The 15,012-nt window shown below is 48.5% G+C and overlaps 1 protein-coding gene across 3 annotated transcripts in view; it reads right to left on the bottom strand.

The window, feature by feature from the left end:
- APBA1 (amyloid beta precursor protein binding family A member 1) overlaps positions 1–15,012 on the bottom strand; it is a 239,651-nt gene that overhangs the window by 8,369 nt on the left and 216,270 nt on the right. For all 3 annotated transcript variants that reach the window (XM_022573543.2, XM_089913286.1, XM_089913285.1), the window contains 4 exons: positions 14,886–14,972; positions 14,050–14,235; positions 10,170–10,349; positions 8,477–8,689 (listed from right to left, as the gene is read on the bottom strand). In XM_022573543.2, coding sequence (XP_022429251.1) covers positions 8,477–8,689; positions 10,170–10,349; positions 14,050–14,235; positions 14,886–14,972 — 666 coding nt within the window. The remainder of the gene's footprint in view (positions 1–8,476; positions 8,690–10,169; positions 10,350–14,049; positions 14,236–14,885; positions 14,973–15,012) is intronic.

Below are 15,012 nucleotides of genomic sequence, written 5' to 3' on the forward strand. Positions count from 1 at the left end.
TGCCCTCTATCGGCGAAGCGGAAAGAGAGGCCTGGGAGGACAATGACAAATCCATTTCAGCCCGAAGGGTGATCGCCTCTTAGTCTATAAATAGAAATCTGTAAATTCCACAACCCCTGTGGCCAACTGTCACCCTCCGACCAGTCTGCAAACACTCTCTCTGCGGGAGGTCAGGACTTCTGCTTCACATTTTACGGGTGAGGACGCAGACGTGGACATTAAACCTGCCTCGTCTGAGGCTCAGTGGGGTCCGGACAGGGATAAGGGAGCCTCTGCCTTCCTCACAAGCACCTTGGCAAGCAGAGAGGTGAAAGTGGTGTTAGATGACTTTGGTGCCAACAGAATTTGTGGCAAGAGTGTAACTTGCCCCTCTGAGTGGCAGGAGGGACCCACACACCTTTTGCTTCTAAGTAATGAGGATACACTCTAGACTGAGGGATGGATAGGGGCTTTTTTGGCCCCTATGCTCGGCCAACAGGTCCTCAAAGTGGGGACACCCCACACCAGCAGCACCAGGACACTTTTGTTAGAAATGCAGGGTGGGGGCAGGGGTAAATTAGGAGGCTGGGATTAATATATACGCAGTACTATATACATAACATAGATTACCAACAAGGACCTACTGTATAGCACAGGGTACTATACCCAATATTTTGTAATAGCCTATAAGGGAAAAGAATCCGAAAACGAATGTATATATGTATACACACACACACACACATATGGATAAGTGAATCACTGTGCTGTACACCTAAAACTAACACAATATTGCAAATCAACTATACTTCAATAAAAAAAAAAAAGCAAGAGTCTAGGGTCCACCCAGACCTACAGAATCAGAAACACCAGGGGTAGGACTCAACAATGAGTCTTCCCAATGACTTGATACACACTTCCTGGCGATACACTCAATTTTTGAGAACTGGTACAGACCACTGCCACAGAACAATGAACTCACATGCACTCAGGGATGATCAGAGTCAAAGATGTCAGTTTACTACTCATACCTGTGGCCAGTGTGCTCCATGAGAGCATGGGCTAGCCACGTCAGGGGGAGGGTGACAGAGAGCCAGTTGGCCTGGTGCCCAGTCAGCCACCCCCATGTGTGTGAGCACCCCTAAGGTCACTGTCCATTAAAACCCATCCTGATGACGAAACTAGCCAAACCACCTGTCACTGCACGCTGACTCTTGCCAGGCACCGACCTGGAGTCACAGGAGCTGTCTCCTTTAATCTCCTTGACAAACTGGCAGCTCTAATTATGCCCATTTTATAGAGCAGGAAACTGCGGCTTCACCACTCACCCAAGTTCACCCACAGCAAGATTCTGTCCCAGGTCTATTTGTATTCAAACCCAGAGCATTTTCGCCTACACCGTGATTCCCCATATAGACAATGGGAGGGTGTGTGTTATTCATGAGTAAAGCCTACTGGACAGAGAAGCCAGGGAGAGTGACAGAAGGATGAAGCTGTGCCCCCAACCTTTTCGCCCAGCCCCGCATGGGGCCGTGTTTTTAGTTTACTCGCCTACCTGGTGAGACTTCAGGGCTCCGGCTCCCTGGCTGCCCCACTTCCTTTGGGTGATTCCAGCTTGTCCTCTCAACGTGTGAGTTTTGAGGAGGTCAGTTTAATTCCCCACCCCCAGGTGTTTCCTCAGTGTCCTGAGCTGCTGTTTTCTGCAGGACTGGAGCCTCCCAACGGCTGTGATTTGGCTTGTGGTGACGTGTGTGCACTCGCAGGCAGCTGTTACCAGCATCCCTCCGTGGTTTCTGGAACAGCGCTAGGAAACGTCTCCGGTTCAAGACATGTTTTCAAATGAGAGCAAAAGAATGTGCCGAGGGCGATTCTCCTGGGGTGAAGGAAGTCTGCGGAGGTCCGGGCCTCCCGCACAGCAGCAGGTCCCGTCACCCATGCCCACGGGGATGTGCTGGAATTCTTCCCCTAATAGTGGGACCAGCGGGGCTGGGTGAAGAGGCCTCTGCTTGGTCAGGAGACCTGGGCTGCCCCTGTGTTTCCTCCACCACAGCCCGGAGGGTCTTAGACCCTCTATTCCACCTTGTACCTCAGTCTCCCCATCTTCAAAACAAATGCTGAAACCTACTAAGAGCTCTTCCACTTCTAATTGCTACGATCTCAGCCCTTGTTATGCATTTTTATTCTTTCCTAAGCATGTCTGCTGACAGCACCACATCTCAACCATCATGCTCAGAAACACCTATTTCTAACATTACAAATCGGCTTCTCTTTTGGGGGTGTTGCTCAGATACCATTCGTGCATATATTTCTTTTTCCCTTGAGAGCCCCCTCTTTATCACTCAATCAGTAGATATGTATGGATCACCTGCAATGTGCCAACACATGTGTTAGGCGCTGGGAGTTGGTGGAGCCAGGCCTCCGGAAGCTCAGGGGAGGGCTGCGGGCACAGGCAGGGCAGCCAGAGTCCATTCCCCTTTCTCTCCCCACATCACAAACTACAAGACCAGGAGTGTGTGGGAAACAAGAGCAAAGGATGATGAAAATAAGGAGCATGTTGTCAGAAACACAACCCTCCAGATAGAGCTACCCGCTTTAAATATTTGCACCTATGAAACACTGGGGTTGTTCAGGTATGTCTGTGAGGTACAGGAAAACCTTGGAGAGCTCCTGAAAAGCAAGAGAATGACTCTATTTTCTCTGTTACCTAAAAAGTCCACATCGCTCCGGTGGGTTCTTTTGTGTACATTGATTTAAGATGCTGGTTTGTCCCTCAGTGAAAGAATTTCTAGACTGGGGATATCTGCTGCAAGACGAAGCCCAGAGAGATGGCAAATCTGAAACAACCAGACCACGCACTTGCTCTGCTGTTCCCCATCAATGCTTCAAGTTGGGTCCCATTAACTCGGATTTCTCAGCTGCCACTTTATTGGAGGTGCCAATTAAATAAATGGTCATTTCGTCCCCATGACAACAGTGGAATGGTGTAGCAAATTAAGAAATATGGTGGGAGGAAAGAGTAGGGAAGAGGGAACGGGATAGGAGAGAAGCCAGAATGGTCTCTATAGCAACGGGAAAGCAGACCCGTGATGATCCTGTGGAAGGTAAGGAAGCGGTGCTCTAGTTTCAAAAAGAAAACAAATCTGGAGGGCAGGACCGTAGAGGCGATGGCACGAACAGGCGGTCTGCTAACATGCTTTGCCTACCAATAATTATGCTTTAGGAACTATGACAGGAAATATAAGAGCTAGGGAAGAAAGAAAATAATTCAATACCTGTAATCTATTCTAGAAACATACTCTATTCCCTATAACCAGGGGAGAGAAAAGGTCAACATGCATTAAAAGTGGCAAGATGCAGAACACTCAAAGCCCATTATTGGCGATGTCATCACCGGGGAGTTTGTTGAAAATGCAGAAGCCCACCTCAGACCTGCCGAATCAGAACCTGCAGTTTAATAAGATCCCTGGGTGATTCAATCAAAGTTTGCTAAGCACTGATTTTCCAGGATGAGAGCTGCTCGCTAAACTCATCGCAAGGAGCACTGACATAACACTGAAACAAGCGATACTGATGGGAAGCCTTGAAGAAGCCCAGAATGCCCCCCTGTGGGGGCCTAGGGGTGAGGGTGGGGCAGTGTGAGTACCTGCTCAGGGGCAGGCAAAAAAGATATGTTTTTACGGAACTTAAAAACACGGAGACAACCCATTAAACGTCTTCTTCGGTACTGGCAATTCTAGCTGGAATCAGTAGGAAGATTCTTGGGGTGGGGGGAGAAGGGGACAGGGCCAATCACCCTTTTCTATTCGACAAGGCAGCGCATCCTGCAGTGCTGAGAAAGGGCAGCTGTGTCCCAGCTGGGGCCTGCCTGCTAAGTACTTCTCTGCCGAGGGTGGCCACAGAGGTGCTGGCTTTCTTCCTCTCCATCTTCATCAGTTACATCTCTTTCATCACCACATGGCCTTTTAATTTTCCGATTCCAGAGAGACTCCATTTATAGACATCAAAGGTCAGCTACTGGTGCAAACAAACCTTTTCCCCTTAGGAAACTGCTCAGACAGTGCGCCAATTACGCCCTGTGCTAGTCTGTTTCCACCTTGATGTGTGATGCACTGGACAGAAGACCAGTCCCCGTGTGGTACCAGGGGAAGGCAGGCCATGGGTCTCACAGCCTCCCTCACCTCGTCTGCCTCCTTTGTGCAGAGGCAGGGAGGGGTGGACGGGGATCTGGACTCCGTCAGCTGGGGTGTCCTGGGCATGCTGTCTGCACCTTCTGAGTAGCTGATGACTCATCTGTGAACCAGGCATTTGCCATCACCCTCCCTCACAGGCTGTTTTTTATGAAGAGGAAGGGAGGTGACCAGTGCCAAGGGCTGGGCACTGCCGGGCAGGTGTGTAAATGGGCCCAGGCACGCAGCCTTGCCAGTCCTCAGGAAGGTCTGCTTATTCCCACCCAGGCCCCAGCCCCACCTGCGCTCAAGTTATCCTCTCTTCTGGCTCCTCCTCCCCAAGCCTTTCCAGACGTACATCAACTCCCCCCCCTCCCTCACTGACCTCCCTTTCTCCAGATTTCTCTCCCACACCTGAACTATCTCCCGCAGGCAGGCTTTCTCAATCTATTGACATTTGGGCTGGATAATCCTTAGTTGTGGGGACTGTCCTGTGCATTGTAGGATATCTGGCAGCATCCCTGACCTCCACCCACTGGATGCCAGTAGCATCTCCTTCTCCCTAGTCGTGACAACCCAAACTGTCTTCAGACATTGCCAAATGACGCCCGGGGGGTCAAGGGGTCAAGATCCCCCAGGTTGAGAACCACTGCCCCAGGGTCTGACCACAGACACCGCTGGAACGATATCAGGGTGGCCGAGTGACCTGGCTGCACTACTGACACACTGTGTGACCTCGAATGATTACATCATCTTGCTGTGCCTGTTTCCTAACTTGCACAATAGCACCTACCCTACAGAAGGCTGCTGTAGGGTTCTGCGAGCGAACACACACATTCTCAGAATGGTCCAGGCGCACAGCACTCAGTCACTGTTATTATCAGTCATTTCATTCCCTTCTCCCCATCGAGGCCAAGCTCCTTAGGGTACGGATTGTGTCTGAGGCATCTCTGGCTCCCATGGCCCCTCGACAGTTCTCACACATGCATCGGTGTTTAATAAGTAACTTGCTCCTTGGTGTGAGAGGGCATCTGTGAACCTTGGCATGTGTGAGTGAGAAGCCAAACGTGGGTGGGTCCTTTCTCCCTACTCCTGGCCCTCCCTGGCTTCCGCACATTATCACACCATCAGATCAGCCTTCTCAGGCTGGCTCAGACCTGCCTCTCCCAACACAAAGCCAGTCCACCATCCATCAATTCCAGAAGAAACTCCCAAAGGCCACTTTCCTTTCTGCTAGGCACCTGAGTCTAACTCCTCCTTCAAGGCCCACCTTAAAAATCAGGTAGGGCTTCCCTGGTGGCACAGTGGTTGAGAGTCCGCCTGCCGATGCAGGGGACACGGGTTCGCGCCCCGGTCTGGGAAGATCCCACATGCCGCGGAGTGGCTGGGCCCGTGAGCCATGGCCACTGAGCCTGCGCGTCCAGAGCCTGTGCTCCGCAACGGGAGAGGCCACAACAGTGAGAGGCCCACGTACCTCAAAAAAAAACCAAAAAATCAGGCAAGATTTTCCGCTCCCCCACTCCAAATGCTCTTAGCATTTCACCTCTATGTTGCCATTAGGGCCCACTGAACGCTTTCAATTATAAATTATCCTCCATGTGCATACTGTCATTCTGGCTTTTTATATTTTTATTTTTTTCATTCTGGCTTCTTCACAGTTCAGCTCAGGCTAACAGAAGCCCAATTAAACATGTTTGAATGAATATACATGTTCAAACTAGGACCTTTAATCTTATCTTTAATGTATGTTAAGCAAGAGGTAGAATTTATTTATAACGAAAAGAAATGAGCCCAAAAAGAACTATTTCTTTCTGGGTGTGATTATCTTATGAGGATTTAGATTTGTTTCATTAAAAATAAACAGGCAGGGCTTCCCTGGTGGCGCAGTGGTTGGGAGTCCGCCTGCTAATGTGGGGGACAGGGGTTTGAGCCCTGGTCTGGTAGGATCCCACATGCCGCGGAGCAACTCGGTCCGAGCGCCACAGCTACTGAGCCTGAACTCTAGAGCCCACAAGCCACAACTATTGAAGCCCGTGCACCTGGAGCCCGTGCTCTGCAGCGACAGAGGCCACTGCAATGAGAGGCCCTCACACCTCAACGAGGAGTGGCCCCCGCTCGCCGCAACTAGACAAAGCCCCCATGCAGCAGCGAAGACCCAGCCCAGCCAAAAATATATAAATAAACTTAAAAAAAATAAACATGCAAAACAAAATGAAAAGACAACCTACAGAATGGGAGAAAATATTTGCAAACAATATGACTGACAAGGGCTTAATTTCCAAAATATACAAATAGCTCACACAGCTCAAAAACAAAAAAACCCAATCGAAAAATAGGCAGAAGACGTAAACAGACATTGCTCTAAAGAAGAAATACAGATGGCCAATAGGCACATGAAGAGATATTCAACATCGCTAATTATTAGAGAAATGCAATCAAACTACAATGAGGTACCACCTCATACCAGTCAGGTTGGCCATCATTAAAAATTCTACAAACAACAAATGCTGGAGAGGGTGTGGAGAAAAGGGAACACTCCTACACTGTTGGTCAGATAGCCACTGTGGAAGACAGTATGGAGGTTCCTCAGAAAACTAAAAATATATAGAATTACCGTATGATCCAGCAATCCCACTCCTGGGCATATATCCAGATAAAACTATAATTCAAAAAGATACATGCACCCCTATGTTCATAGCAGCACTATTCACTATAGCCAAGACATGGAAACAACCTAAGTGTCCATTGACAGATGAATGGATAAAGAAGATGTGGTACATATACACAATGGAATACTACTCAGCCATAAAAAAGAACAAAATAATGCCATTTGCAGCAACATGGATGCAACTAGAGATTATCGTACTAAGTGAAGTAAGTCAGAAAGAGAAAGACAGATACAATATGATATCACTTCTACATGGAATCTAAAATATGACACAAATGAACCTATCTATGAAACATTAACAGAATCACAGACATAGAGAACAGACTGGTGGTTGCCAAGGGGGAGGGGGTTGGGGGAGGGATGGAGTGGGAGGTTGGGGTTAGCAGAGGTAAGCTTTTATATATGGGATGAATGAACAAGATCCTACTGTATAGTACAGAGAACTATATTCAATATCCTATGATAAACTATAATGGAAAAGGATGTATTAAAAAAAGAATGTATATATATGTATAACTGAATCACTTTGCTGTATAGCAGAAATTAACACAACATTATAAATCAACCATACTTCAATAAAAAATACTGATAAAAAAAGCAGGAAAAAGAAAGAGAAAAAGATGAATTCCTATATAACATAAAAAACAAACAAAAAATGCAACGAGGTAGACATGTCTGGCCTATATACTCACCTTGACCTCCCCTCCATCCCAGGGCCCTTGGCCAAGGATGTTCTTTTGTGATTTTCTTCTGCTTAGAATAACTATTCTATAAATTCACATTTATTCTCTCTCTCTCTTTCTCACACACACACACATACAGAGCTATATTCTAGTTAACAGTCTTTCAGGAAACCCCAAGGAACCAAAGAAAGTCATAGGATCCTAGTCTGCCTGTACCACACCGCTTGGTACAGAGCTGGCAGGGTCTACAGATACTGTAGTGAAGGAAAAATATACTTGTTCCTACTTCCCATGCAATCAGCGAGTTCCAATGCACTCAAGAGACTACACATGGATACTTCATTTCTAAGAAAATCTAATTTCTTGCCCTCAAATACTCGTATTCAATTTTCCTTTAAGTAGCTCTTCTCAGCCTCACACAACAGTATCAATTCAGGCTGAACAAGAAGTAATTATGTTCAGGTTTTAGAAGGAGTATGCAGACTGTACCAGTTTCCTTCCTTCTACGTGGCATGTGTGGATCATGTTACACAGGCTCTGGGGAGGATACACTCACCTGGATCACAGTAAAGGAAAGTGCCCTGGGATCTGAAGCATTTCCCTGATTTGTAACAGGGATGGCAAGTCATCTCAAGAACACCCAGCTGACTATAAGTGATCGTCTTGATTACTGAGCTGAGGAAAATTCTGTTGAGGCTGAGTGGGGGCTTAATGGGACAGAATGCTGTGATTGATTAGTGATGTCTGCAAGGGCATGGTGTTAGTGAGTGATGCTATGTGAGCCAGATATACCATCCCTGAAAAAACAATTTCAGGGAGGAATTGGTAAATAGCAACTTGATGGTAAACAACCCAAGTGCAAGTCCATGCCTTTTGTATTTGTGTCCTTCTCAGTGCCTGACACTTAAAATACGCTCAAAAGTTGATGACTTCATTTCACTTCAGGTCTACAAGAGAGGTTGATTTTTCCCATCTCCAGTTACCTTAATAATGCTCTGGCAGGTCGACAGAGGCAGGCCCACCAGGCTGGTGCCATTTATGGACATGATCTGGTCCCCAATATTCAGCTTCCCCGATTTCTCCGCTGGGCCTCCGTGCATCATGTTGGCTATGATCACGGTTGGCAAGATGGATCCCCAGCCAGACTCCACAATCACCACACCTAGGATTTCCCCTTTCTGCTTCTCTATGAAGACCTGAAAGGAGGAAAACATGGAGAAAGCCTGAATCAGCAACCATCCAGGGTAGCAACAGAAATCAAAGCATTTTCCCTATTCCTGTCTTGACTAAACATGACAGACATTTCCCTGATGCCTCCAACCCAAATGCGTCCTGTCCTCTCTATAGTCCATGGCATATATTACCTTGTTTGGAGGTAAGATCTTTTCGCAGGCAGTCAGGTTAAAATAATTAGGGTGGGTCCTAGTTCAATATGATCGGCATCTTTACAAAAGGGGGAAATTTGGACACAGAGACATGCACAGAGTGAAGGCACAGGGAGAAGATGACCATCTACAGGCAAACGAGCGGCCTGGAATGCATCTTCCCCTCAGAAGGGACCAACCCTGCGGACACCTTGATCCCGGGCTTCCAGCCTCTAGAACTGTGACACAATACATTTCTGTTGTTGAAGCCCCACCTGTCTGGGGAACTTTGTTACAGCAGCCCAAGCACCCTAACACACCTCCGTCTGACCTTGGTGTCAATGATTGATTAGTACAGGCTACAAAGGCCTGCCAGCTCTTTTGGCCCTAGGTGGGACAAGGTCCGTCCTGCGATGTGTGAGCTGGAGCTTCCCTTTGGATCAGGATGATGCTCATCTCCAGCAAGGTCACATTCCTCCCTGGCATCCCCACCACCCTGCCGCCCACACTCACTTTTTCCTGAGTGCACCCTTCCCCCAAATCCCATGTACAAGAATTCCCATCTCAGGCTCTGCTTCCAGGGAGCCTAGGACACTTAACATTCATTAGTGGATAGAAAGATCACTTTCTCACACCTAGTGGATAAAGTCCAGGCCCCTCACCACAGCTGGACTCTCAAGCCCTCCAGTTCTGACCCAAAGCCTGTACTGGCCTCTTCACATCCTCTCCTATGCACAATCCCTGCTGCAGCCTGGCTGCCTCATTCGTGGCTCCCCAGACAATTCCTGAGCTTTCGGACCCTCGTGCTTCTGTTACTTTGGCTCAGCCCTCTGCACTCCTCTACACTTTCCAAAGAATACTCAGACCTCAGACCAGATCAGATGGCCCCGTTTTCCTCCAGACACTCCTGCAGAGCTCGGTCCCTGGGGGAGCACAGCACTTATCATCTGAGACCTGAGAGCCGAGATCGGCTCCAACCTGCCAAGTACAGCTGTCTCTGACGAGTGCCTGTACCAGCACCATCATCTAAAATCTTCTGTGCCCTTTCCTAGACTGTGGGCTTGGTAAAGGGCAGGGTTCAGGTCCCGTTTGCCTCTGGAACCCACCCCAAAGTCAGCTCTGGATTGCAGGGAGCAGACGACGCCCTGTCTCACTGGCCACGGCCCTCGGCTGCAGTCTTTATCGGTCCTCATGTGAGGTGAGACAGAGATGGGCCTGAGCTCACTCTTCAGCCCAGCTACTCTGCCTTCACTTCTATTGCGGGTGGGCCCGGCTGGCCCAGCTCAGAGAACAGCTTCTGGGAAGTACCTACATCTTTGCAGTTTTCCGACTTGGAGAAGTGGATCAGGTCGTCGTTGTACATGTCCTGGGTGTTGAGCAGGTCACTGTATTCCTTCTGGCTGAGATCTTCGGGGTTAATCCCGTTGGCCCTGAGGAACTCCTGGTATGCCACGCTGAATGCCTGCCCGATGGACTGTGCAATCAGCTGAGCCTGGAGAGGAGCCGGAAAGGGGAGACCGGGTCAACAGGGCAGCACTGCTGGTGGGCGACCTGGGTCCCTCAGGACTACAGGGCCCTAGGCAGCAGCTAGCCCAGTGGGTCACCATGGGGCAGCAGTGCCTGCTAGAGGTCATTTTCAAAATTAGTGGGGACAATTTTGTCTATGACAATGGTCCTGATGGAGCTCCTGGCATTTGGTGGACAGGAGTCAGAGATGCTGGACCTACTGCCGTGCAAAGGACAGTCCTACACGGGACGACCTGTTTTACATCCTGCACAACTTTCAAGTATCCCACTGGACATTCATGTACATATAACAACTGTGTCTAAAGGCTGGCACTCAACTCTAATTTATATAAAAACACAGGACTTTAGTTGCACGCTCTAATACACACTGAACAGTCCAAGAATACAACTATTCTGTAAATTGAGAGAAGACGGTATTTTGTTTTGTCCAACACTTTACCACGAGTAAGCTTCATGACTTTGGAAAATCGTCAGCATCAATGCTATTCATGGGATGTGGGTTGCCAATAAATCACATTCCCATCAGCCTGCACACTGGCCGTAGAGCATGGTGGTTCTGCATGTGTGTGTGAGTGTGTGTCTATCAACCTATTTTATTTAGCTTGCTTTCATTTCTCCTTTGTGTTATATTTATGGCAATACTTTGCTTATTTTGTGAAAAACTTTTCAAAAAGGGAGGTTACATTATCTATGAATTTCATTTCATTCATATTATCCATGGATGGGACATTACAAATTATTATGCATTTTCCAGGTGAGGAGATTGCGGCCAGAGACGTGAAGGAACCTGTTCAAGGAAGGTCACACCGCTCACAGGACAGGAACTCTGCTTCTGTTGTTCTTTCTCCTGCACTGGGCTTTGATAACCTTTCCCTGCATTAATTAACCAACATTACAACCTGGGAGAGACACCAGCAACTGAGCCTGTGCTGTGTTAAATGCTGTAGAAGCACCGTTACATAAATCCTCACAGCAAGTCTACGATGTAAGTATGACTGGTCCATAAGCCCTCATCCTAAGCTCTGAAGGCAGTGTTTCAGAATTCAGAAATGTTCACATTTTAGAAAGGTAACAGGGTGCCTTTATCATACATTGTGTAAAAACCCCATTAGAGCCTGGAGAAGTGCCTAAACACAGTAACGTTCCTGCAACAAATGTGTAAGATTCACGGTAAGCTGGACAAATCCTATAAAGTGTCTCGTGGCAGCTCAAAGCAGGTTTATCAACCAATCGAGTACAAAAATCCCTTGTTTCTCAGAGCTCTTAGACTTCGGATCTGTTTTCTTTGCTCCCATTGGGCAGATCAGGAAAACGAGGTTGAGAGCTTAAGCTGGGGTGGGGATGGGGGCTGAGAATCCTGGCAGCCTGATTCCGGAGCCCACCTCCTGCCCACCACTGGGACTGCTGCTCTAATAGTAGTGGGTAGAAAGCCCGCAAAACAACAAAAAGCTCTAGGGCAATGTTTCAAACACACACAACTCCAGTCTGCACTCCTCCTTTCCCTACCTTTGGTAATTTTTGCTGAAAGCAGCTAATTAACTGTGATATCAGAAATTTCTGCGTGGCTGGCGGTGGGGAAAGAAATGCTCAACTTTTCTCACTCTGAGGATCTGGTGACGTCACATGCTACAAGTCACATCAAGGACCACCATGCTGCCTCCTGCCGAGGCATCACCGTGGGCCTCAGAGGCTCGTGTGAACAGACGAACTAAAAAAAGTGTGTCTGAGAACACGGCCAGCGGTCCTCCTGACCGTCACGTGTAGACGCACCGGGCAAACACACACAGGCTACTTATATCTCTGCCGTGTCCACCTGAGCCGCACGGCAGTCCGTTCTGCAGGAGCTCAGCAGCTGCACAGCCTGAGCTTCTGCAGAACGGGAGACGGGATCCACAAACAGTCCTCCCAGTTCTGCAGCCCATGCTCTCCCCCTTCTGTCCTGGGCTTTGGAAGCAAAGCAGTAAGATTCCCAGGTCCACTCTTGCTTCCTCGTTCTTCCCCTTCATCATCTCCCCCTACAGACCCAAAGGAGCCCCAAGGGAAAGAAAGCCCTCCTTAGGAGCACTAAGCCAGAGGGAGGTGGCAGAGGGTCGTACCGGGACCCTCATGTCTGGTGAGCAGAGCTAACTCCACCTTTTCACGGGCCTGCAGAACACATGAAACTTAAGATTCTAAATGTAACTCCTTTGGAACTTTCCGAGAACCTTCTAAACTCATTTTCTCCCAGTTTGCAGGTTTGGCCTCAGTTTTAAAGGAAAAGCGGGGAGAATGGCCAGGACAGGTGCTTCAAGCTCTCTGCCTTCTCAGTGACCGTGTCCCTGGGACTGCTTTCTAGAGAACCAGACAAGTAAAAGATGGTACAAAAGTGTAAGCGTCTCCTCCTGTCTGTGGCTACAGCCATGTCAGCTCTGTTTCCCTGGAGAAAAGCAGCTCGCCTCAGACTCCTAACTTCTCAGAGGAAGGCCATTTAAAGCAGCTGGATGAACACTCTTCTGGAGAAAAATGGCCCCTTTTAAGGAGCCAAGGCTACTGTAGGCAATCTTCTTTAAGTATATAAGGGTTCCCTGCTCAATATGAGAAATACAGCTTATTCCACTGTGGCAGGAGGAAAAGTTAGATCAGTCAACGGCACCAACACGGCCCTCTTGGGGAGGCTCTGTAGTTCAAAACCATCGTGGGGGGAATTCCCTGGTGGTTCACTGGTTAGGACTCTGTGCTTTCACTGCCGAGGGCCCAGGTTCAATCCCTGGTCGGGGAACTAAGATCCCGCAAGCCTCATGGCTTGGCCAGAAAAAAAAAAAAAAAAAAAAAAAAGCAAGGCCCAGAGCAAGTTTCCAAGGCCTGTCGAGCTTTGGGGGAAGCACGATGCTAACACAGCTTGAAGCCTGGTGTTCTCGCCGGCAGTTCTAGGGACAACTGGGTAAGAAGGCTGAATGGAAGAATGGGCCCCACCTCTGTTGTACGCTGATTTCCTCTGCTGACTTTATCACCTGGAGAGATGGGCGTTAGGGATCACTAGCTTTGTGACTGGAGGAGCAGCTAGTTTTGCTAAGGAGTGGGTGGCTGGTGCTCCTGCAATTTGGTGGGAAGGGTCAGGGATGCTAACTTTCCTGTTAGGAAAGGGCAGTCCTGCACATCCAAGAACTGTCCTCCCCAAATGCCCTAGTGGCCAGGTGAGACCTGTTCGGGCCCCTGTGGGTCTGGCTGAATTCTTCCCTTCTGTCCTCTCTAGTGGCTTGCCTCCTTGCCTTTCCTCAACCTCTATCAGCAGGCCCCTGTCTCAGGGCCTTTGCACCTGCTCTTTCCTCACTCTCAACTCTACTCAGGTCTCTGCTCAAATGTCACCTCAGAAAGGACTTTGTTCATCACTCTACCTGAAATAGCCCCTGGCCCCTCTATCCCTTGACCTAGTTTTTCCTTATCAAACCTTCCACTACCTAACTTTATATTAAGTATATTTATCTATTTTCTGTCTCTCTACAAGCTTTACAATGAGTATCTTGTCTATTTTACTCAGCCTTATATCCCTAGCACTAGAACAGTGCTTGACACATAATAAGTGCTCAATAAGTATTTGTCTCACATATGATTAAGGTTCTGAGAACTAGAGGGAACCTGGCCACCCAAGGGCAGCCCAGATCACATGGAAGGGAGGCCGCCCTTACGTCCTCAGATTCAAAGACGTGGCAGATCATCTTGTACTGCCTTTTTCCATCCTGGGATGGGTGGGAGGCTTCCACGTTCTCCTGGGAGTTGGAGCGGGGCATCCGCCGGCGGGCCATCAGCACAACGATGTTCCCGATGTCTGCAATGTAGGAAATGGTCCTCAGAGGGTGGTCCATCATTGTCTCCTGGAAGGTAGCAGGGAGAGGATGGTATGTCCAGTGCGGCATCGAATGACCCATGAGACAGCCTGCCACCCCACAGCCCAGCCAAGTGCGGTCCACACGTGGGAGCTCGCTGCAAACACCCTGTTGGCAGACTTACATGTGCCCACCCAGGCCTGGGAGCAATTCCCTTGGCTTGTGATAACCCAGAGCAGGAAGTGGTCTGTAGTATGTGAAAAGGCGTTTCAATCATTTTACAACCACTAGAATCTCTGGTGGGGAAGTTAAAAAATAAAAAATCTGCATGTGATGACTGGATGATTGTATTGTGTGTGTGTGTGTGTGTGTGTGTGTGTGTGTGTGTGTGTATGTGTGTGTGATTTTAAACAAAATTTCTTAAAATGCTAGTCTGTTCATGAATCTTCTGATAAAAACTTATGAGAATTATTAGCAAACAATATCCAAGGCTTATTTTTTCCTTTGATCTTTAATAGCCCCAATCCTCCCTACCAAGTCCCTTCCCATCCCCCAGCCCAGCAGCAGGCACTGCATACACAACCTTCTAGCTTGTGTGGAAGCCAGCATCTGGGGACAGCTGCTCTACAGACAAGGGCACAGTCTCCTAGTTGTCATGCTAAGCTTCACCCCCGAGGAAGGGGGGAGCCAGCTAATACCTGCGTGTCGGCGTTCAATACTTTGATTCTCTGGGTAGAAATGAAGAGATCCACTTCAGTCATTGGCTGAGATTCACCTTCAGGGGCCTGAGAAGGAAAATGCACCAAGAGAAAGCTCAATACGTTA

Source organism: Delphinapterus leucas, chromosome 6 (genome assembly GCF_059928025.1).
Source record: "Delphinapterus leucas isolate spDelLeu-1000000601 "Yukka" chromosome 6, BTC_Dleu_Yukka2, whole genome shotgun sequence".
Taxonomy (NCBI): Eukaryota; Metazoa; Chordata; class Mammalia; order Artiodactyla; family Monodontidae; genus Delphinapterus; species Delphinapterus leucas.